This window comes from Saccharomyces paradoxus, chromosome IV (assembly GCF_002079055.1).
Source record: "Saccharomyces paradoxus chromosome IV, complete sequence".
NCBI classification, from domain to species: Eukaryota; Fungi; Ascomycota; class Saccharomycetes; order Saccharomycetales; family Saccharomycetaceae; genus Saccharomyces; species Saccharomyces paradoxus.
The window spans coordinates 1,248,664-1,269,928 of record NC_047490.1 but is presented as its reverse complement, the minus strand read 5'-3'; the positions used below and the strand labels follow the sequence as shown (position 1 = coordinate 1,269,928).

At 39.1% G+C, this 21,265-nt stretch overlaps 7 protein-coding genes and 1 non-coding gene across 8 annotated transcripts; 2 read left to right on the top strand and 6 right to left on the bottom strand.

Moving 5' to 3' along the window:
- Positions 1-181: 181 nt before the first annotated feature.
- On the bottom strand, positions 182-2,059 carry SNX41 (Snx41p; the record flags this gene model as incomplete). The annotated part of the gene is made up of 1 exon (XM_033909752.1): positions 182-2,059. The coding sequence occupies one exon, from the start codon at positions 2,057-2,059 to the stop codon at positions 182-184; it is 1,878 nt and encodes a 625-aa protein (XP_033765643.1).
- An 800-nt stretch (positions 2,060-2,859) lies between these two features.
- On the top strand, positions 2,860-4,128 carry CAD1 (Cad1p; the record flags this gene model as incomplete). Its single annotated transcript, XM_033909751.1, has 1 exon — positions 2,860-4,128. One exon carries the CDS (start codon positions 2,860-2,862, stop codon positions 4,126-4,128), a length of 1,269 nt encoding a protein of 422 aa, XP_033765642.1.
- A 280-nt stretch (positions 4,129-4,408) lies between these two features.
- Positions 4,409-6,874, top strand: SIP1 (Sip1p; the record flags this gene model as incomplete). Its single annotated transcript, XM_033909750.1, has 1 exon — positions 4,409-6,874. One exon carries the CDS (start codon positions 4,409-4,411, stop codon positions 6,872-6,874), a length of 2,466 nt encoding a protein of 821 aa, XP_033765641.1.
- Positions 6,875-7,291: 417 nt separating this feature from the next.
- Positions 7,292-10,156, bottom strand: ARO80 (Aro80p; the record flags this gene model as incomplete). The annotated part of the gene is made up of 1 exon (XM_033909749.1): positions 7,292-10,156. One exon carries the CDS (start codon positions 10,154-10,156, stop codon positions 7,292-7,294), a length of 2,865 nt encoding a protein of 954 aa, XP_033765640.1.
- Positions 10,157-10,562: 406 nt separating this feature from the next.
- Positions 10,563-15,608, bottom strand: HKR1 (Hkr1p; the record flags this gene model as incomplete). Its single annotated transcript, XM_033909748.1, has 1 exon — positions 10,563-15,608. The coding sequence occupies one exon, from the start codon at positions 15,606-15,608 to the stop codon at positions 10,563-10,565; it is 5,046 nt and encodes a 1,681-aa protein (XP_033765639.1).
- A 578-nt stretch (positions 15,609-16,186) lies between these two features.
- Positions 16,187-16,268, bottom strand: SPAR_Dtrna26S. The gene has a single exon. It is a non-coding gene; the product is annotated as a tRNA-Ser (tRNA).
- Positions 16,269-17,488: 1,220 nt separating this feature from the next.
- RAD30 (DNA-directed DNA polymerase eta) lies at positions 17,489-19,387 on the bottom strand (the record flags this gene model as incomplete). Its single annotated transcript, XM_033909747.1, has 1 exon — positions 17,489-19,387. The coding sequence occupies one exon, from the start codon at positions 19,385-19,387 to the stop codon at positions 17,489-17,491; it is 1,899 nt and encodes a 632-aa protein (XP_033765638.1).
- A 1,107-nt stretch (positions 19,388-20,494) lies between these two features.
- RPL12B (60S ribosomal protein uL11) lies at positions 20,495-20,992 on the bottom strand (the record flags this gene model as incomplete). The annotated part of the gene is made up of 1 exon (XM_033909746.1): positions 20,495-20,992. One exon carries the CDS (start codon positions 20,990-20,992, stop codon positions 20,495-20,497), a length of 498 nt encoding a protein of 165 aa, XP_033765637.1.
- Between the last annotated feature and the right edge of the window lie 273 nt (positions 20,993-21,265).

Here is a 21,265-nt window from a genome sequence, read left to right as displayed (position 1 = left end):
TCTAATCCAAGTCTAAGTTTTATTTGTTCTTATTTTTGCCACCGGATGAAAGTGGGAAGCGGGTAAGAATGAAATGAATATAATAGGATGAATGCGTATTCGATATTTTTTAAACATACACATTGTATATACATATATAGGTATATGCTATTTGCAACATGATGTGTGACAGTTATGCTTGTTATAGGGCCTGATCGATTTGTAACTTCGCCAGTTTCCAGTTCTTCAGACACTCTTTGATCCATGCTTTGAAGCTAGTTGTGAAAAGCTTCAAGATTTTGCCAATGGACAAATGAATATGATTGTATGTATGCATTAAGCTATTGTATGACGAACTGTTAATTTGTAGCATGTCTGATATAGAAATTGATAAACAATCTTTCAGTTTGGATAAATCTTGGTTTAACTGTTTTATCTGTTTAGATCTTTCTTGTTCTGTTAATTGTTTGATTTCTAATTTATTGAGATTCATTGTTGGTGTAGACGTTTTATAGTTTAGTTTACTTGTGCCTATATGAATTTCGTTTTGATGTCCACTTGAGCTTGAATTTGAACTTGACTTTGATAGCGATCTTATGTCCTTTTTAGCAAATGTTAGGTCAACAGCCTTTGTATCTTTGTAATTGTCATCTGTCAATGCAGTGGACTGCATTAGGCTCTCGTTGATCTTTTGTAGTTGGTTTTCGATCTCAGTAAGACTCGAAAGTTTGGTCTCTTTTTCGATAATTAGCCTCTCTAAGATTTTAAATTGCAGAAACTTCAATTTCTTGAAATTTAGAACCCTGAATGACTCATTTAGGAATTGCAATAATTCGTTAATAGGGTCCTCGAGAATAGAGTTGTATTTCTCAATTAAGATCTCGGAAGATATGTATATAATATCGAATGAGTGGCCTGTCTTTTCGATATGACTGATAATTTCCATCATTGGGTTTTTTGAGATGCTTTTAGGTTCACGGTGGCTGTTAGGCATGGTTATGTCGTTTTCCAAACTAAAGGCGTTATAATATGCGCCCAATTCAGCAAAATATGTGGATAAAGAGTGGAAATGAGATTTGTTTGATCTTATGTTTTTTAATAGGTGCGTGATTATTCGTTTATAATTTTGAAATAAATTCTCAATATGTGTAAATTGAGGTTCGTTTTGTAAAATTTCTGTTGGCAGGTTAGAAACTTCATTGTGACTTTTTATTGTGATGTGTTGTTGCCAAATCGAATTATAGTTTTTCAGAGATGAGTTGGATGGAATTGGTAAAATAGAATGAAAGGGGCTTGGCTTTGTTGGATTTAAAGGTGGAGCTAAAAGGTTGTTCAAGGGGAGTATGATTATCGGCGAAGAGCTTAAAACATCTTTCCAGTTAAATTCAGGGTTTAAAAATTTTCGGAAAACAATATCATTGTTTATTTCTTGGATGTCTAAACAGTTGCACAAGAATGAATTGAGCATTTTCTTTCTAGTAGAGATGATTTTGGAATCATTTGTGGCGTTTATGGGGCTCCATATGTATTTGAGGAGAGAATGTTTGGATGGAATGGGTGGAATAATTATAGTGGGGAGGAGTCTAGTCAAAGATTGCCTTAAAGAATGAAATTCTGAGTACCTCCTGATAATCTTGTTATTTTCATACACGATTACATAGCCGATAGCGTGTTTTCCCCAGGGATCTTTAAAATCACCAGCATCAATGATTTGGATCTGTTCGGTCCCATTCGCATCATGGGGAGCAACTTTGCTGATGGTCGCAGTAGTAGACATCGACAAGGAAACAAATGGCTCAGTCTCCGCATCAGCTTCCACAACGGCATGGGAGGAGGTTGAAGATGACGTGGATGCTCTAGAAGAGCCAGAAGAAGAGGAATGTGCTGGGCTAGATGGCAAAGACGACGAAGAAGGTGGAGAATTCACGTTCGCCGGATGAGCTTCGCCGATAGTAGTCCCAATGCCAGAAGCATATAGGTGATGAGTTCCGACGAATGGGTTGTTATCTTCTTCGGAGAGATCCATGTCAGATGTGTTGCTTTGTTGCTCGTGTATCGCCTCAAATACGTTGTAGTCCATTTTTCTGGATGCGTAGTAGTCTTTGTTATTATTCGATACGTGTATAGGTGTGTGCTTATGTGTCTATCCCTTGCCTCGTTATCTTATAGCCTGGTTCTCTTTTCCCTTTAAATGGAGTTTACAAACTAGCGGAACTGCAGAAAAGGAAAACCTCCAAAACTACTGCCAGGGTAAAAAGAGACACTAGAAACGATATAAAGAAAGAATAAATATAGGCCAAAATGAATGATGAAAATAAGGCTACGCGTATGTCAGTAATATCTCGGTTATGTTTGTGGCTTTTTATATAATTTTTCTTTACTAACTCGAGGAAGAAGGAGATATTTCCTTCCATGAATCGCAGCTATCGTTAAGGCGTCTGACATAGTATGTAAGTGTACCACCAGATACATATGTGTGTGTGTGTGTGTGTGTGTGTGTGTGTGTGTGTGTGTGTGTGTGTGTTTGAATATACATTTACTAACAAAGAGGATATTTAGACTGACGAACTAAAAGAGGATATTTTAAACATCAGTAAAGATGCCCTGGACAAGTACCAGTTGGAAAGAGACATTGCTGGGACGGTGAAGAAGCAATTGGATGTCAAATACGGCAACACCTGGCATGTTATTGTCGGAAAGAACTTCGGGAGCTATGTGACGCACGAAAAGGGCCATTTTGTTTACTTCTATATCGGTCCACTGGCGTTTTTAGTTTTCAAAACAGCATAAATAGTGTTTCTTCCATAGTTAATTAATAACGTATTACTACTATACTTTTATACGAATGGGGTGTTTACTTTTAAGGACGACATATAAGCAATGGGACATCCAGTTAGGATAAATGGGTTATATTCCTCCCAAGGCGAATCAGTATATTTAACAAGTGGAATGAAGGGGAAGGTTTCGGTAAACAAAGGTGGAACACCTAAGAGGAAGGTGGGCAGACCAAGAAAAAGGATCGACACAGAGGCTAAGAGTAGGAGGACTGCCCAGAACAGGGCAGCTCAACGAGCGTTCCGAGATAGGAAGGAAGCCAAATTGAAAAGTTTGCAGGAGAGGACAGAGTTACTTGAGCAGAGAGATGCGCAAAACAAGATCACCACGGATTTTCTGCAGGGCTCTTTAAGGAGTTTATTGTCTGAAATTTCAAGATATAGAGCTAAGAATTCAGATGACGAAAGAATACTGGCATTTCTCGATAACCTGCAAAAAGAACAAAGGGATGAGGAACAACAGAAAAGGAAATATGAAGAAAAAGAAACAATTACAGTGATTAGTAAAAGTACAGAGGGACTGCCATCTCCCAGTTTAAGTGGAAACATGATTGTCAACACAGATACGGAAGTACACCCGCACACACAAGAAAGCGGGAAATATATCTGGACCATGGGCTTATGCAACACTCCTAAGCTAACCAATATGTGGGATTCTCCCCCTCATAATCGAACAGGCGCCATTATTATCGGCGACAAAAGTGCTAATAATAGTGAAAATCGAGACTGTAGTCTCGATCTTGTATTCAGTGGCGGACAGACCGGTACAGAAGGCTTAGACTACGAGATTCATAACCACCTCTCTGGGCATTCTGAGGGTTTGACCGCTGAAAAAATAGACTCACTACCATGTCTTAATGAAATTGACCAAAAGTATTTTTCTCACGAGATTGAAGATGATATCTTACTTTCTAGCGTGCTCCCCCTTGCTATAGAGAGCAAGTGCGATAATATATGCAGGGGCAAGTGTACGGGGATCAAATCATCGTTAAATAAGGAGATCAAATGTGAACTGATAACAAGGTATCTGTTGAATCAGGAATCTCTAGTTTCGGTACTTCCAATGCCTTCTCCTCGTGCGAGAATATTTGGAACTCAATCTGAAGCAATCGAACACATTACCAGCGCCTTATCGAATGAAAAAGCGTCTTGCTGTCGCATTCTCGAAGAGATCTCTTCCCTACCAAAGTATTCTTCTTTGGACATTGATAATTTATGCAACGAATTAATGATCAAGGCAAAATGTACAGATGACTGCAAAATCGCAGTGCGGGCTCGTGACTTACAAAGTGCTCTTGCTAGACAACTCTTGTAGCATACACTACGTATATTCTCAATATACTTAGTGATGCGTGACGGAACTGTATATTTATCACTTTTTACGTTGAATAGATGCTTTTACTTTGTCTTTTTACCATTGTCTCAGTGAAATAATACTGGCAATTAACAATGGTAGGTATATCGGATACAGGTGAATATCTAGGTAAAACAAGGTATCTTACCCAGTATTTCCTGTCCCCTCTATCCTTTTTTTGCGTGTGGACTGACATCTTGGAAAATTGAACTGTCTGATCAAATAAGTTGTTGCAGTCATCATGGGGAACAGTCCTTCTACTCAGGATCCATCGCATTCCAACAAAAAGGAACATGGATATCATCTTCATGAAGCATTTAATAAAGATCGTCAGGGAAGCATAACTTCTCAATTGTTTAACAGCAGAAAGAGTACCCATAAAAGACACGCCAGTCATGCCAGTGACCATAATGGTGCCATTCCCCCTAGAATGCAATTACTTGCGTCCCACGATTCATCATCAAATGGTGATGGAAGCATCAACAATGATAATACTATCGATAGCGTACCCTCTCCCTTATTTAAAAAGGATTATTCTTTGTCCGCTGTTGCGGATGCGAATGACACTACGTTGGCTAGTTTATCTTTAAATGATGATCATGATGAGGGTGCACCCGAAGAGCAGGTGAAATCTCCGTCGCTCTTGAGTCCCGGTCCATCAATGGCCACTGTTAAACAAACTAAGAGCGATCTGGACGATCTATCTACTTTGAATTACACCATGGTTGATGAAACAACAGAAGATGAACGAAACAACAATTCACACCATGAAAGGCATCGCTCGAGTATCATTGCATTGAAGAAAAATCTTTTAGAAAATTCAGCTACTGCCTCCCCTTCTCCGACAAGGTCTTCATCGGTGCACTCTGCATCACTGCCTCCCTTAATCAAGACGGATTCCATTGATATTCCTGTAAGACAGCCCTATGCAAAGAAACCATCTGTCCATGCATACCAATATCAATATCTAAATACTGACTCAAAATTTTCTGAGAGCTTACAGATAGATAAAGAGAAAAACAGCGATAGTGTAGATGCAGAAGCAGGGGTACTTCAAAGTGAAGATATGGTTTTGAACCAATCGCTTTTACAAAATGCTTTAAAAAAGGATATGCAACGTCTTTCAAGAGTAAATTCCTCCAATTCAATGTATGCTACAGAAAGGTTAAGCCACAGTAATAACAATGGCGATAGTGAAAATAACATTCGTAACAAGGGGAACTCGGGAGGTTCTAACGACGATTTTACCGCACCTATATCTGCTACCGCAAAAATGATGATGAAATTGTATGGTGATAAGACCTTAATGGAAAGAGATTTGAATAAGCACGAGAATAAGACAAAGAAAGCACAGAATAAAAAATTAAGGTCGGCCTCAAATTCAAGAAGATCCTCATTTGCTTCTTTGCATTCTTTACAATCAAGAAAGAGTGTCTTACCAAACGCTTTAAATTTACAACCTTTGCATCCACTACATCCAATTATTAACGACAATGAAAGCCAATATTCTGCACCGCAGCATAGGGAAATATCTCATCACTTTAATTCCATGTCAAGTATGTCTTCAATATCATCAACAAACTCTACCGAAAATACTCTAGTTGTTTTAAAATGGAAGGACGATGGTAACGTGGCTGCAACCACGGAAGTCTCTATAGTAAGTAATGATATTGCTTCTGCTCTCAAAGAACAAAGAGAGCTTAGCTTGGATGAGAATGCAAGTTTAGACTCAGAAAAACAATTAAATCCTAAGATCCGCATGGTTTATGATGATGTGCATAAGGAATGGTTTGTTCCGGATCTTTTCTTGCCTGCAGGAATTTATAGACTACAATTCTCCATCAATGGTTTATTGACCCACTCAAACTTTCTTCCTACGGCTACAGATTCAGAAGGCAATTTTGTCAACTGGTTTGAAGTATTGCCCGGTTACCATACGATCGAGCCATTTAGAAATGAAGCAGATATGGAATCACAAATAAAGCTGACATCAGATGAAGAATCGCCCAAAAGGCCTGAACTTAAAAGATTGTCTTCCTCCTCTCGAAAATCTTCGTACTATTCTGCTAAGGGTGTTGAGAGACCAAGTACACCGTTCTCGGATTATAGAGGCTTAAGTAGGTCAAATTCAATAAATATGCGCGGCTCATTTGTACGCCTGAAAGCAAGTAGTTTGGATTTAATGGCTGAAGTCAAGCCTGAAAAGTTGGAGTATTCGAATGAAATACCAAATTTATTTAATATAGGCGACGGCCCTACGGCTTCTGCAAAGGGAGATTTCGATGATTTACCTCCTCAAGATCGTCCCAGCTTTACGCATAAAGTGGTTGACTGTAACCAAGATGATTTATTTTCTACTTTACAGCAAGGTGGTAATATTGATGCGGAGACAGCAGAGGCGGTGTTTTTGAGTAGATACCCAGTTCCTGACTTGCCAATATACCTAAATTCATCCTATTTGAACCGAATACTAAATCAAAGCAATCAGAATTCGGAATCGCATGATAGGGATGAAGGTGCGATAAACCATATCATACCTCACGTGAACTTGAACCATTTATTAACAAGCAGTATTAGAGATGAAATAATCAGTGTAGCTTGCACCACAAGATATGAGGGGAAATTTATCACCCAGGTAATTTATGCACCTTGTTATTACAAAACACAAAAGTCCCAGGGCAACAACCATAACTTTAATTCACAGTGAACCTTATGAACTCTGTTTTCTCTTTTTGATTTTTATCGCTCCTAGAATGTTAGCATTTTTTTTTTTCGTGTTCTAGTAGGCATTTCCACGCCATATTTCTCATTCTCACCTTCCAGCATGTGTAGAATGTTTAACATACTTTTAACGTATCCAACCAATTTTGCTGCATATTCCTATATATTAAATAGCCGTTCCTAAAGTGCACTAGCCTGCATTGCCATAGAAGTCGATAAATAAGTGGTCGATTAAGTGGAACAATCAACGCATGTGCACAATTGAAAATCGGTCTTGATATTATGAAGCATTGTAATATATAATCCCCCCATTCTTCCCAGTTATTCACGCCTTTATATGTACGTGTGTTTTCCGAGACCAGAGTGATTGTTTTAGTTGATGATATAATTTTTTGACATCTGTTTATTTACGTGTTATCGGCCTTGAGTTATCAGTATCATTATCGATGTCATAACTATTCACAAATAAATTGTATAAATTCTCAAAGTTATTGTTATCGCCATCTCCGCATTGCATGTACCGTTGTTCAATAAGTTCTGTCCATGGCTCTACAAATTCCAGCCCGATATCTTCACTAGCACCGAACCAATCTGTGACTTCTTCAGATAGTGATGGGCCTTGGAAAAGCTCATTGTTTAGTAACGCTGCTGTTATATCATTATTTTGTTCAACGTAGGGATAAACAATAGCTTTAGAAGATATATTATTTGGATTATTAAAATTGCTATCAATTTCCTCTGTGACAGGCCTTTCTGAGGGTTCAAAATTACTCTCAGTTTTATTGCATCCCATACGTTTAGAAAATGTGGGCTTCTTAGCGAACTCCACTCCCTCCAGTGATGATTCACAATTGCCTTCTAGGGAAGTCGTGCCACTTCTTAATAAGGGTGGTCGATCTAAGTAGGATTTTTTTCGAAGTTTCATTTCTGTGCATAAGTACATTAATATGGCTGCATACCTTTGACAAAGATGTAACTCATCTGGCGTGGCTTCTTTCAAGGTAACTGCAGTGTCGCGAATGATATCGAACGTTTCATCAACCGATATCGCACTCAACTTTAAGATGTTTCTGGCATCTGGATTTGTTGCAAGTTCACTGCCAGTAAGTGTTAGGTAGCATTTCACTATGAACGCGATGGATCTAATTATCCGTATTACCCATCTTACGGGCATGTACTTTAGCATTCCTTGTCGTGAAACTCGCTTGGCAGAACCCAATATTTCTTTTGCAGATCTGTAAGCTAATTCTACATACCTCGCGCTTGTCACAATTTCATTCATATTCAATCTGCTTGTTTTCCCATCTACTTGTAGCGCAAGGGAAAAGATGTAAAGCTGACAATAATTGAAATCTGTGATAATACTTTCACCATTTATTCTATCGATGTTATCAAGCATTTGTTTTTTATTTTTCCTATCTGCTAGTGAGAAAGGAACATCAGAAAGAGGTACAAGAACTTCTCTGTAGTTGCTAAGCCAGCCCTCTATCAAGGGAGAAAAAACACTTAGAACGGACAGGTTGTGTCTCTGGTCAGTTGTTGCCAATTTTCTCTTATTCTTCTCGCAGTAAATTGTCTCATATGCTATGGATAGGATTCGAATTATCTCTATTTTTGCTCTTTGGGCGAACGAGAATCTTAACGGAAATGGTGGCGTATGGTTTTGTGCCAAGTTAGTATCGTCCTTTTTATTAGAGTAATATAAAACGTATTCATCGTTCAAAAACTCCCTTTCCCAATCTGTTAACAAATATTTCTCGTTGTCATTATCATTTTCTGAGCTTTCGAAAATTCTTCTCCACCTTTCTCTGCTTTCATTATCAGGCAAAATCTCATCCAGATAAAATTTTTCGTTCCCAAGATAATCCTCATTGTTTTCATTTCCATCGTTTTCAAACTTCCCTAAATTTAAGTTTAAAACGCTGAATGATTCCGCCAATAAAGACCTTTGGTTCATATTCATGGCACTTGTAGTCTCAGATATATGAGTAACAATGAATATTTTTGAGCTATTTTCAATGAACCCCATATCTTGCGCCAGTCTTACTGCAGACCCAGTCAGCATCCATGACATCCGGTCGCTTCTACGGATGGCGCCGACACCAGTCAATCCTTCTTCGTCCTTTCTCGTGTTAATATTCTTACTTCCTCTAGCATTAACATTGTTTAACTCTGGATCATTTGCATAGTCTGACCACTTATAATGGATACTTCTTGGGTTCCATTCGGTGAAAATTATGAAAGCAAGCACGGTACCAATTGACCTAGTACTAGCTTCTGCCCAAATTGTTTGAGATATAAGTTTCTGGCAATATACCCATAATTTATCGTGAACTTCAATGTGCCTCATCCCATCTTCCCCATTATCCAATCCTAAAGTATTGAATGGATGATAGCGAGCAGAAACAGTCAAAATTGCACAAAATAAAATTGGATATTCTGCCAATTCTTCAGGAGTATGCAATTGTAGTGGGATATTGGGGAAAAACGGATGCATCGTGAGAAAAAATGCCTCTATGAGTTCAATCGCCTCCTCTTTTGTGAGCAAGCTATCTGGACCGATGTATTCGAAGTCATCTATTTTCCGGGTGGGTATGGGTCTGACTCTACTAATTTCTTCTACTAATTGCGACGTTTTCCTATTCGCATTCAGCGTGAAAGTAAGCATAGCTGTCGTATTTTCGTAAGGTGTGTTAGTAGCAGAAGCAGCACTCTCACTTTTTGAAAGTCGTTTCAACCCTTCGTCCGTGGCAGATTTACTTGGTGGATGTAAAGAGCTTTCGAGCGGTTTCGGTGTTGCAGACTTGTCCTTTATGATTTCCTTTGCTCCTTCTTTTGCTACAGTACCAGCAGCTTGGGCTAAAAACTCTAAAGCGTTCTGCATGGAGGAAAGTTCAAGCTTCCACTTCACCCCTTCTGATTTGAAAGATGTTTCATTATTGGTCCCTTTTCTTGACAAAGGAATATCTGATGGAATCGGGCTCGTTGAGCCATTCCGTATCTCTTGCTTACTCTCACCTAAAGATGTCTGGCATATTGTATCAATCATGTTAGGGGATGGGCCATTCGTAGCACCTTTATTAGAACTAAAAATACATTTTTTTAGCTCCCTTTTGCAACGTGCACACGGTGGGTCGTGGGGGTTATCAACTGGACCCAGATCACATTTCACCTTCCTTGATCTGCAGCTGATGCAAGCTTGGTAGGTTCTTCTCCGTTTAGGAAGTGCAGGTGCTGTTTTTTCCGAGGATCTTCTCTTAAGAGACATTAACGAGAAAAGAGTGATTAATGTAATCGTATTACTCGTAGGGCAGATATTTCAGAGACTAACTTTCTATTACTGACGTGGTTTATTCTCGCTCTTTTTTCCATCGGTTAGTTACTATTTCCATTCATCTCGGTTATCATCGGGTAGAATTAATGGAGTATTGATATTTCCGGAAAATATTAAAATAAAAACCTTCATGTATAAATAGAAGGGCTCATACAATTACAAATGCAATACTTAATGGTATATAGAACAACAATAACGGTGTTGATAATAAAAGGATAAGTCGGCGTACGCCTGTATGTATTAATGGGTATCAATTTCTATGATCATATTTTGTTACAAGCGCTGCTTCTAACAGGGATTATGCACAGTTAATGGCTATTTTTGGCTATGTTTTTGTCGTTTAATGGTTCTGTTGTTTTATGACTTTGGACATTCTCTTGTAAAGCTCCTCATCTAAAGCATCCAGCTCTTCGATTTGTAGGTCGGAGACACTACCATTGTCGTCAATGTCCTCTATTTCTAAATCTTCAAGGTTAGAGAAAAGAGCCTGATTTGGTTTTGGTAGTGGAGATTCTGCGTAGCGTAATGTGTGAAGTTTAATCGAATTGGTATGAAGCGGTGTAGTATAGGTAGTACTTGGCAAACATGTCTGACTGCCTGAAGAGAACTCATTCGTAACCAGATTTCCGGTGTCGGGATCATCCGTAGTACATGACCCAGTGCCTAGCCCATCAAGTTTGATTTTGCATAAGTGGTTCTTGTTATATTCTTCAATGACTTCGTCTGGCAAGAGGAAACTGTTTGGTTCTTCATCGTCGGAATAATTGTCGTATAATCGAATATCACCGTTGTCATCGACATCTAGAATGCCCGATATGGACTCTTCGTCATTCAAGTAGGCTTCCGTGGCATCTTGATTTTTGTCATACACGCATTCTCTTACGATACTATCTATTCCGGAACCTTCGTTCTCATTTGTTTGATCAAAATCAATAGGCACTGCATCTCTGTACAAAAAGTCACCGTCATCATTAATGGTATAATGTAATCCGTGAATGATGTTGTAGACTGTATTTTCGCCAGTCATAATGTACTGATCATCTACCGCTGAGTGGACGCTTTCACCTTCAGATTCTGGAGGTTTTTCATTATAAATTTGGTTGCCAGAAGATGAGCGGGAAAGTTCAGTACTTTCAAGATTCCTTTCACTACCGAGGCTTTTCTCGATGCAGTCCCTTGGACGTCTTTTCAATAATATATTTCTATGACGGAAAGCAAAAAATGCAAGTAATAACCACAAGAGTACACCACTCGTTAATATGATCAAAAAGATGATGATTTTTACAGCGTAACTTCCTGCAGACGCAGAGTCTGTGAACGAATTAATAAAATCGTCCAAAGCTCCGTACTTGTAAGTTCCAACTTTGTCTTGCGAATTTCCTTTCAAAGAATCTGAGACACTCGATGAGGTTGAACTAGGGACATAACCTCCATCCCCAGGGCCATACAACGTCAAACCCCCTAATGGGATCCTGCTATCTATTAGGCCAGCTAAACTTCGCAGCGGGGTTTGAGGGTTATTATAAAGAGTCGAATTTGCGTCAACTATCAACTTCTGAAGATATGCTACGGCTTCTGTTGGAAAATATACCTCCGCAACTGATATAATATATGCTTTTGAAGAGTCCACCATGGGAACAATCTTTTTCACCGCTATTGAGGAGGTGTCAATTTGTGGAAGATATGAGTCCTCAGTCGACTTAGTGGCATTTTTTCTCTGCTTTTTTTTCTTCACAACTGATAATGATGACATAGGTTCTGGGGAAAGGGTTGTTGTACTACTTCCAGACTGGTATGAAAGAACAAAACTGGATAACCCATCAGTGCTACTCTCCAGTTCTGATGAGGTGTTTAAAAAGGGATACTTCAAAACGAGAGGTAAAAAGTTGAAAATTTGAGCCGAAGATAATGGATTTTGAACCAAAAATACATAATTCAAAGCAGCCGTGAATCCGATCGTGATTAAAGTGTGGTTAGTAGGTTCCGATACAGTAACAGCCGGCTCGATTGCGTTGGGAAGCGATCCAGTGATTGATGGGTTAAATGATGCTGTAGTTGTCCCCGTTTCGGATGATTCCACTATAATAGCAGTAGGTAACCACGCGTAACTATTTGGAGGGGGGTATGAAGCCGTAGGATATGCAGATGAGGCGGGGGCTGTAAGTTCTGGATTAGTACTTGCCTGAGTTTGTACTACAGTCGTAAGTAGTCCAGTTGAGATCTTCGTAAATGACCGAGAATATGACCCACTACTTCCAGACAAACTTTTATATTGCGTCTTTCTTGTAGTTAAGCTGGTTTTCTCCCCATTTTCGGTTATGGTTTTCGATACCCTATTGGATGAAGTTTTCGAACTAACCTTCGTATTTGCGGAAAGCGATGAGCTAGATGAAAAATGGGAATCTTGTTGAGCACTCACAGCACTTCTCACTTCGGATTTTTGAGCCTGACTATTTAATCGTGATGTTAGCGTAAAACTTGTGATTCTTTCTTGTGTGTTTGAAACAGACTTACTGGCAGGTATAGTTTCTTTTGAATGTTTTACTGAAGATATTGAAGAGGATGAGTAGTAAAATGAAGGTGTATATGACCCTGTGCTTTTTGACGAGTCAATAACATTCAATGGTATTCCAGTCGCGGAATGACGAGAACTTGAGGCAGATAAAGAGGATACCTTTACGCTACTTGGAATTGTAGTAGTCTTTTTAGGAATGGCCGAAAACCTTTCATTGTCTGATTTCACTGTAGAGGATATGTATAGAAAATTTGATACTGCTGCGGATCTGCCACTGGTCTCAGTATTCTGGCTGACCATATCGTAAGAAGTTTTTGTACTACTAGGAAGCTGCTTCTGAAGTGAACTACTTTCAGGCGAGTTGCCCGCGTTCGTTGGGCTTATTGGAGTTGATAAAATTATCAGAGAAGTTTCAACCAAATTCGAAGCTGAGGGGCTAAAAACAGAAAACGCACTTGAATATGTTTCATCATTTGAAGTTGAGCTTTTAGAAATGACCTGAGACGCTAAACTTTGAATTGCAATGGAAGTCTGCTGTAGCGAATCCGTAAAACCGGAAGATGCACTCTGTACTTGAATTACTGGTATCGCGGATGTTGTTGAATGCTCTTCAGAAGAAAATTCAAGGGCGTAAGCGGATGAAAAGTATGCGTAAGTAGAAGAGGTGGAGGAAGAAGTAGATGGTGAAGGCGCATATTCGTATAGAGAGGATGTAGAAATGGATGATATGGCGACATAGGTTAGTGGCGTAGACGTGTAGACGGAGGACACGGCAGTAGAAGCTGCTGGGGAGGAAGCAATCATATGTGAGGAGGACGTGGAAGTAGGTGATATGGTAGACGTAGATGAAAGTACTACAGAAGCTGCTGGTGAAGACGTGTAGACTGAGGATACAGCAACATGAGTTAGTGGCGAAGACGTGTAGACTGAGGGCATGGCAGCAGAAGCTGCTGGAGAGGAAGCAATCCCATGTGGGGAGGACGTGGAAGTAGGTGATATTGTGGACGTAGATGAAGGTGCGACAGAAGCTGCTGGTGAAGACGTGTAGACAGAGGACACAGCAGCAGAAGCTGCTGGAGAGGAAGCAATCCCATGTGGGGAGGACGTGGAAGTAGGTGATATTGTGGACGTAGATGAAGGTGCGACAGAAGCTGCTGGTGAAGACGTGTAGACAGAGGACACAGCAGCAGAAGCTGCTGGAGAGGAAGCAATCCCATGTGGGGAGGACGTGGAAGTAGGTGATATTGTGGACGTAGATGAAGGTGCGACAGAAGCTGCTGGTGAAGACGTGTAGACAGAGGACACAGGAGCAGAAGCTGCTGGAGAGGAAGCAATCCCATGTGGGGAGGACGTGGAAGTAGGTGATATTGTGGACGTAGATGAAGGTGCGACAGAAGCTGCTGGTGAAGACGTGTAGACAGAGGACACAGCAGCAGAAGCTGCTGGAGAGGATGTTTGAGAAGAGGTGGAAACAAAATCTGATGAGAAAGAAAGGTAAGCAGATGGAAAAGGAGCAATGCCAAACTGAGAGGAAAGAGATGCAGACGAGAAGGGAGAAGAGTTAAGAATAGGGGACACATAAGTGGACGGAGAGGTTGAATGAACAGAGGTGAACGGCACTGTATTCGCAGTTGAAGTTACAATAGCAGTATTCGATGTAATGCTGACCATAAAGTTTGTTGTGGATATCGGTGATATCGTGATTGAATTAGACACAAGGCCTGTATTTTGACTTATCACCGAGGACGCTTTCGTGGTGGAAGAAGTGAATGGACGATCGACAATCAGCTCTTGTTCAGGATAGTTGCTATCACCCCAGCCATAATGTGCCGAAAGCTCGAATTCATTTGTACTATGTTTGCCCGTTGATATTTCAGATGATATTGTGTTGTCAAGTTGTGTGTGCATTGATTCACTACTAAAACTATCGATCGATGTAGTTCGTGTTATGCTAGAAGGCCGGGATACCCCAACAGCCGCTTGACTGCTGTCGAAAGTTTGAGTGGACTTTGTTTGGCTATAAGAGGATAAAAGACTAGCAATGAGAGAGCTAGATTTCCCTTCAGGGTAGACGGTTAAACTTGAGCCGCGGTTTTCAGAGAGCTCCGATTTGCTCATGGCATATTCTTCTTCAGTTGGTCTTTCAGATAATATTGTGCTGGAAAGTGCAGTTTGCATTAATTCACTTTTAATACTGTCCGTTGTTGCAGCCGTTGTTATGCTGGAAAGTTGTGAAACTCCAGATACCGCTTGTGTAGTCCTTGCCATGCCACTAATACCGGAACTTTGAGGTAATGTGCTTTCGCCTTTGGAAAACGAAGAAGCTGTGGTTGTTATTGGATCTATCTCTCTCGGTACTGCTGTACCATCTGATGTGGATATTATTATGCTATCTATGGATTCCGAGAAGGTTGTATCGTCATTTGACTTTGGGACAGACTCCGAATTTCGACTAAGTGTTTGTGAAATTTGTGATGCGTCAGTATAGGATTGCGCAGGCGTAGCTACAGTGCTACTACTAGGCGTCGCAACTTCCGTATACTGTTCCCCTGATAACACCGCATTAGAATTTTGTGTTGTCGTCGACGTACCAACATACTCGTTGAACGTATTAGTGTGCTGTTTTTCATTTGCTACTGCCCTTCCACTTCCACTATATTGGCCAGCCAATGTGGTTGTCTCAGGGCTTGATGTGACTGCATTTTCTTCGCTGCTAAATCCGGTATTGGATATCGAGTCTGTTGAATGTGGGGGGGTGCTCTCTGTTCCACTATTGTGTAAACTTGAATATATTGTATTGTTGCTATAAGCCTCAATTGCATTTAACAATGATACCAGGAGCAAAATTTTATTTATTTTCAATGAGACCATCTTTATACATTCTCTGTTTTCTGCTTGTTGACTACGTCAGTTGGGGAAAAGGATACTTGTGAAAGTTTCAGTCGCTGGGATATGAAAGTTCAGTTAATTATCAGTTAAGAGCGAATGATAATAAAATCGATGATATGGCGATTGTTTATAAACAGAAAATGTTTACTAACGGTAACAATACTCTGAATTTGTAGTTTTTCTTTTGCTGACGATGCAGGAAGCAGTACGGCAAATTATCCTAACGAATGAAATGAATTATAAGTGCCTGCGATGGGACACTGCCTTTGAACCGCTATAACTATTGTCCTTATAACTATCCCTGCCAATGAACTAATCTATGTGTTACTGAATTAGTTAGAAAAATTTTCTACAACCAAACGGGTCAGCAAGCGAAATACCTTTACCGCGTTGTGGGAAAGGACAAACTACTATTAATAGAAAAGCTACGGCCTTTAATAATAAGAAACAAGTTATAAAATGATAGCAGTAGAGTAATTGCTAGAGAAGAGAAAACAAGTGAAGTTAATTGACGATTTTACCGGTATCAATTGCATAAAGAAAAAAATGTTAAAAATTAACGACAACTGCAGGACTCGAACCTGCGCGGGCAAAGCCCAAAAGATTTCTAATCTTTCGCCTTAACCACTCGGCCAAGTTGCCTCAATTTATATTGAGGTGTTGAATCATAATCTAGGATATGTCATCCGTAGCTGAGTTACAAACAAAACGTGTTTTTAATAAATCAATGATTAATACAGAGAATAGTATCACATTAGCAATTCCATTCCAGAGCGTGGACAGTACTTAAATGAATCACCTGAAATGTGTAAATACTTGAACTGTTTGAATGAAATTCTAATATCATCTATTTAGTATTATATTATAACATGCGGTGCAAGAGGATGGCATAAAGATTGAGAAACAGTCATCCAATCTAATGGAAGCTGATATGCAAGGATTGATAATGTAATAGGATAATGAATGACAACATATAAAAAGAAAGAAGATAAGGTACTAACACTATGTAGAACTATCGATTCCCTTTTGTGGATTCCTATATCCTCGAGGAGAACTTCTAGTATATTCTGTATACCTAATATTATATATAGCCTTTAGTAACAATGGAATCCCAACAATTATCTAATTATTCACCCAATTCTCATGAACAATTAGTTTAGACCCGGGATCCTGCATTTCAACCCTTTAGTTAGATTCAAATCTTATATAGACTATATGAGACAAGTAACATTCTGTGAATCAAGTTGATACTAAGTCTTGACAGCAAGTTACTTCCCGAAGACCCTGTATCAGGATTGACAAGATACCCTGGTATTACTCGGGCACGTAATACAACATGTAATTCCTTAACTCAGGAGAGGGTAATCCAGTATAAGTATATTCTTGAATACGTTTGAAACAGCCTCACTATGTAACATGCATTGTGCATATCAAGCCAATTCCTGTTTTAGAACTATCTAAATGTATAAACTTCCTGAACGATTTGATTGGGTCTGAGATTCCGCCCTTCCACCATTCCTCATGATTCATATGTCATATAGTAAAAGATAAGTATTCTGTGAGCCAAGTTGATAAATAACTTCTAACAGTTGCTTCCTTCTATGGATTTTCATATCCTTTGTAAGAACTTCTAGTATAAACAATGTACATAGTGTTATCACCTTAATCAAAAACGGAATCTCAATAGCTGTCAGGAATATTTTCTAATCATAAGATATTAAATGTATTCCCTTCTTATTATCATTTTTCAACCCTAATTTCAACACAATTTTGTGTACATGAAACATTTGGAAAATTTTGGGAAGCAATATCAGCCGGACGTCTGAGTTGCCGAAGCCATAAAACTTTCTATCTGATATTGGTTATTTTTCTCTTGTAAAAAATGATAAGATGTTTTTGGAAGATGTAGCTTGTTTCTTCCGAGGCGCGGTAGAATGTTGTGAGCTTGATCTTTTTTGTGAAAACAACAGTCTCTTTTCCCCGAAAGATAGGTTTTTGGATGTTTCTTCAACACCATTCAAACCTTCGGACAGTTTTAATGCTAGATGATAGTCCCCGTGCTCTTGAAAAGCCTTTTGGTCCGTAAAAGTTACCTGGCATTTAGAACATTCTAACTTCGGAATTTCCTCGTCATCTCTTGAGCTGGTGGTTTTCCTCTCATCTTCCTTATCCGCGGAGCTTTTGAATGTATGGACCTGATTGCCAAACATATCCACAACAGTTTTTTGTAAATCCAATATGTCAAAATTAGTGATCGTCATACTCAGCTTCGTTAAAGGGTAATAACTTTTGTTTTTGCCTTTAGCGTCAAGCTCCGTGACAAATTTTACGCCTACTTTTAGAAGCTCGTGACTTTGGAAGTTAATGCCCTTGTATGTAATTGGACCTGATTTTCGATATACTTCATAGGATTTTGTTTTTAAAGATATGGACACTGTTCTTGGTATTACAATCTTGTTATACTCCTGTTCCAGATCCTGAATCCTAGAAGCAAGTTCAGCGCAAAAGACCTCAAGCCAAGAGATACAGTCCAAGATCGAGTTGCACGATTTGCCTCTCAGATTTTTGTTTGACATCATACTTTTAACAACAGGACGAGAACTTAAAGGCAAACTGTACTGGCCTCTACTTAATTTAAACAACTTTTCTGCTAATTCTGCAGTTTTCAGAGGATCGATATTGCTTGTTGAACGGTCGTAATCAGATTCATTAACTCTAGCATCTAAAAATTTCTTGAGCTGGCCAGCATTGTCAGGCCAGGTCTCTCTGATGTGTTTAATGCTGTTTTTGTCTGGAAGATTCAATATGTCAATTAGCTCTTTACCAAGAACGCCTCCTAAGGTCCAAAAAGATGTAATTTCGAACTTTCCACAATCTAGAAAATCTAATAGACAGTTGTTCTTAACAACTGTTTGGGCATCAGGTTTCTTGTAATTAGAAGCCAATTTACAAACATTTTTAGTGCTAGACAAACCGCATGAAGTGGTATAACCGAGAATATCTTTTATGGTATCCCTGACACTTTTGGATGCCTGAGATCCTAGTGCAAGTATCACATCATCCCAATCTGTAATCAGGTTTCTGCCTTCTGGATTGAAAACATCGCCTTCGAACTTCAATGACTTTATCTTTTCAGGTATAGGAGGTAAATGAGAATTTATATCATAATTGCCTCCTATAAAAACCTCACGGATGGTACTTAATGCATCTTTCAGTTTTAAGTTGCCTGTAAGTTCGTACTCGTCATCGAACATCAGCATATTGAAACATATACGTCCCAAATCAAGAAATACTTCATCGATACTTGCCCTTTCAACCAAATCGCATGCGCTTTTGAAAATTTTCAATGCCTTGCGACTTTCTCTCCTGTAAGGTTCCAGTGATACTTTATGGTTCTCCACATTTATTTGCTTTGCAGGATCTTGCACCCAAGATCCCCATCCGTCATGATATTGCCAAAAATCTTCACCCTTTTTGAAAACGGCTGTATGGATCGGTATGAGGTTATCACATTTTTTTAATGCTTCTTGTATCGTATCCATTCTTGATATACCATATTTTCTTGCTGCATAAGAAACAGCAATGATGGAATTCCATTGAACACAAACTACCGGATCCTCTTTGCTTAAGCCACATCGCATTTGTTCAACCTGTGCAAAAAATGCATTCATGTCTATATGGGCGATACATGATAAAGGGGACTCGTATGCCTTACTGGGAGAACCAAGTTGAATCAAGTCCTTCCAGGTGAAATTGGACATACTGTCTTGTTTTATCAAGGCCGTTCAAATATGTGTAGCCCTGCATTTCACGAGTACAATATATTGTATATACTTTTTCGCCGCGATAACATATAATAAGTACTTTTAGTTAATCCGAAATCATACCGATCGCCTAAGGAAATAAAGGAGGTATCGGAAAAGGAACCTGAACTTGAACTTGAATTTGAACTGAATTGACCGGAACCGAGCTGTACTAATTTGAACTTCTTTCTGTCTTTTTAAAGGTACAATAAGTGACCTATAATTAGCAGAATTAAGTAACGTATAATTCTATCCTCACCACATTTTATGTACTATTTTATATGGCAACTGTATCTAGGTTGAAAATTGCAACATCCTATTATGTAAATGATGTACCCAAACTTTTCAATTAAAAGTAATGGTCATATGCATCGTGTTTTTTAAGGGAGTATATATTTAGGTAATGAAAACGGCATTTAGGAAAGTAATAAAAAAATTCGAACGTAAGACATAGATAACAGAGAAACTCATGGGTACTTTATTAATTTATCCTTTTGTGATGCGTTCTACTGTAGTAAGTAAGAGCGAATAAAACTTTAAAAGTCTTCTTTGTATTTGTACATGGATTTGTAAAGTGAATAAGTATTGAACCGTTTGCACAAGAAAATACTTTATCAGAAATGGGGTCTAAACCGGAGAAGATAACAGTACCTCAATGCAATAACCACGTGCAAAAAGCCCTTTAATATGAGTGATTGTACCATTGAAATGACCCTATGAGGAGACAAGCAAGCAGAAGGGAGGTTTCAAGAATATGTAAAATATCAACACAAATTTTACATAGGAAAGGTTCATCTTGAAGAGTAATTACCCACTCTTAGCCGGTACAATAGAAACCTACTATCTACGTTGAAAAATTATTTTGGACTTCTCGTAGATAAAAATGTCTATCCCAACACGTACAGAGTTGATCGAACACAGACAGACTACGATTTGGTGTAACAATGATGGGAAAAAAAAATAAAACGTAAAGTAAAATATGTTGGTTTATATGTTAGATTAAAGCCTTTTAAATTAAAAGTACAGAATAATATATGGAATGGATTTTTGATGTTATAAACAACCTTAGTTTTCTGGAATTTCAATTTCACCAGCGTTAATACCTTCAATGATGTCATGAGGGTTCTTGAAATCAACACGACAACCTACGGATTGAGCAGTACCCAAAATTTCCTTAGTGACGGAAGCCAAAGTTCTACCGAAGGATTTGTCTCTCATTTGTCTAGCAATTTCAATGATTTCATCCAATTGGATGTTACCACTATGCTTGACATTCTTATCCTTCTTTCTGTCTCTTGGTGGTTCCTTCAAGGCAGTAATGACCAAAGAGGAAGCAGATGGAACAACAGAAGCAGCAGCTTGTCTGTTTTGAATTTTTAATTGGACGGTAACTTTGATACCTTTGAATTCCTTGGTCGCCTTAGCGATATCTTCACCAACCTTCTTTGGGGACAAACCCAATGGACCGATCTTTGGAGCCAAGGCAGCGGAAGCACCGACTTCACCACCGACAGCTCTCAAGTACAAGTACTTAACTTCATTTGGATCAAACTTTGGAGGCATATTGACTATTGATTTATCCTTCTATTGGGCACTTGGGGTTGCTTTAACGAGAAGTAAGTAAGTTCTTGATAGTGTCTTTTGTTCCATTTTCATTCACTAGTAGTGTACCGCCAAAAAAATACGACATTGAGGAAGATTAGCAGAAGCGTGGTTCGGCACCTGCCCTGGTGCGGCGGCAAGCATTTCCTTGTGGGGGAAGCATTACCATCTCCTCCGCCTAGAGCCAGGCGGTTTAGGCGGAAACCTTCGGAGAGGAAAAGAGCGAGCAGAAGG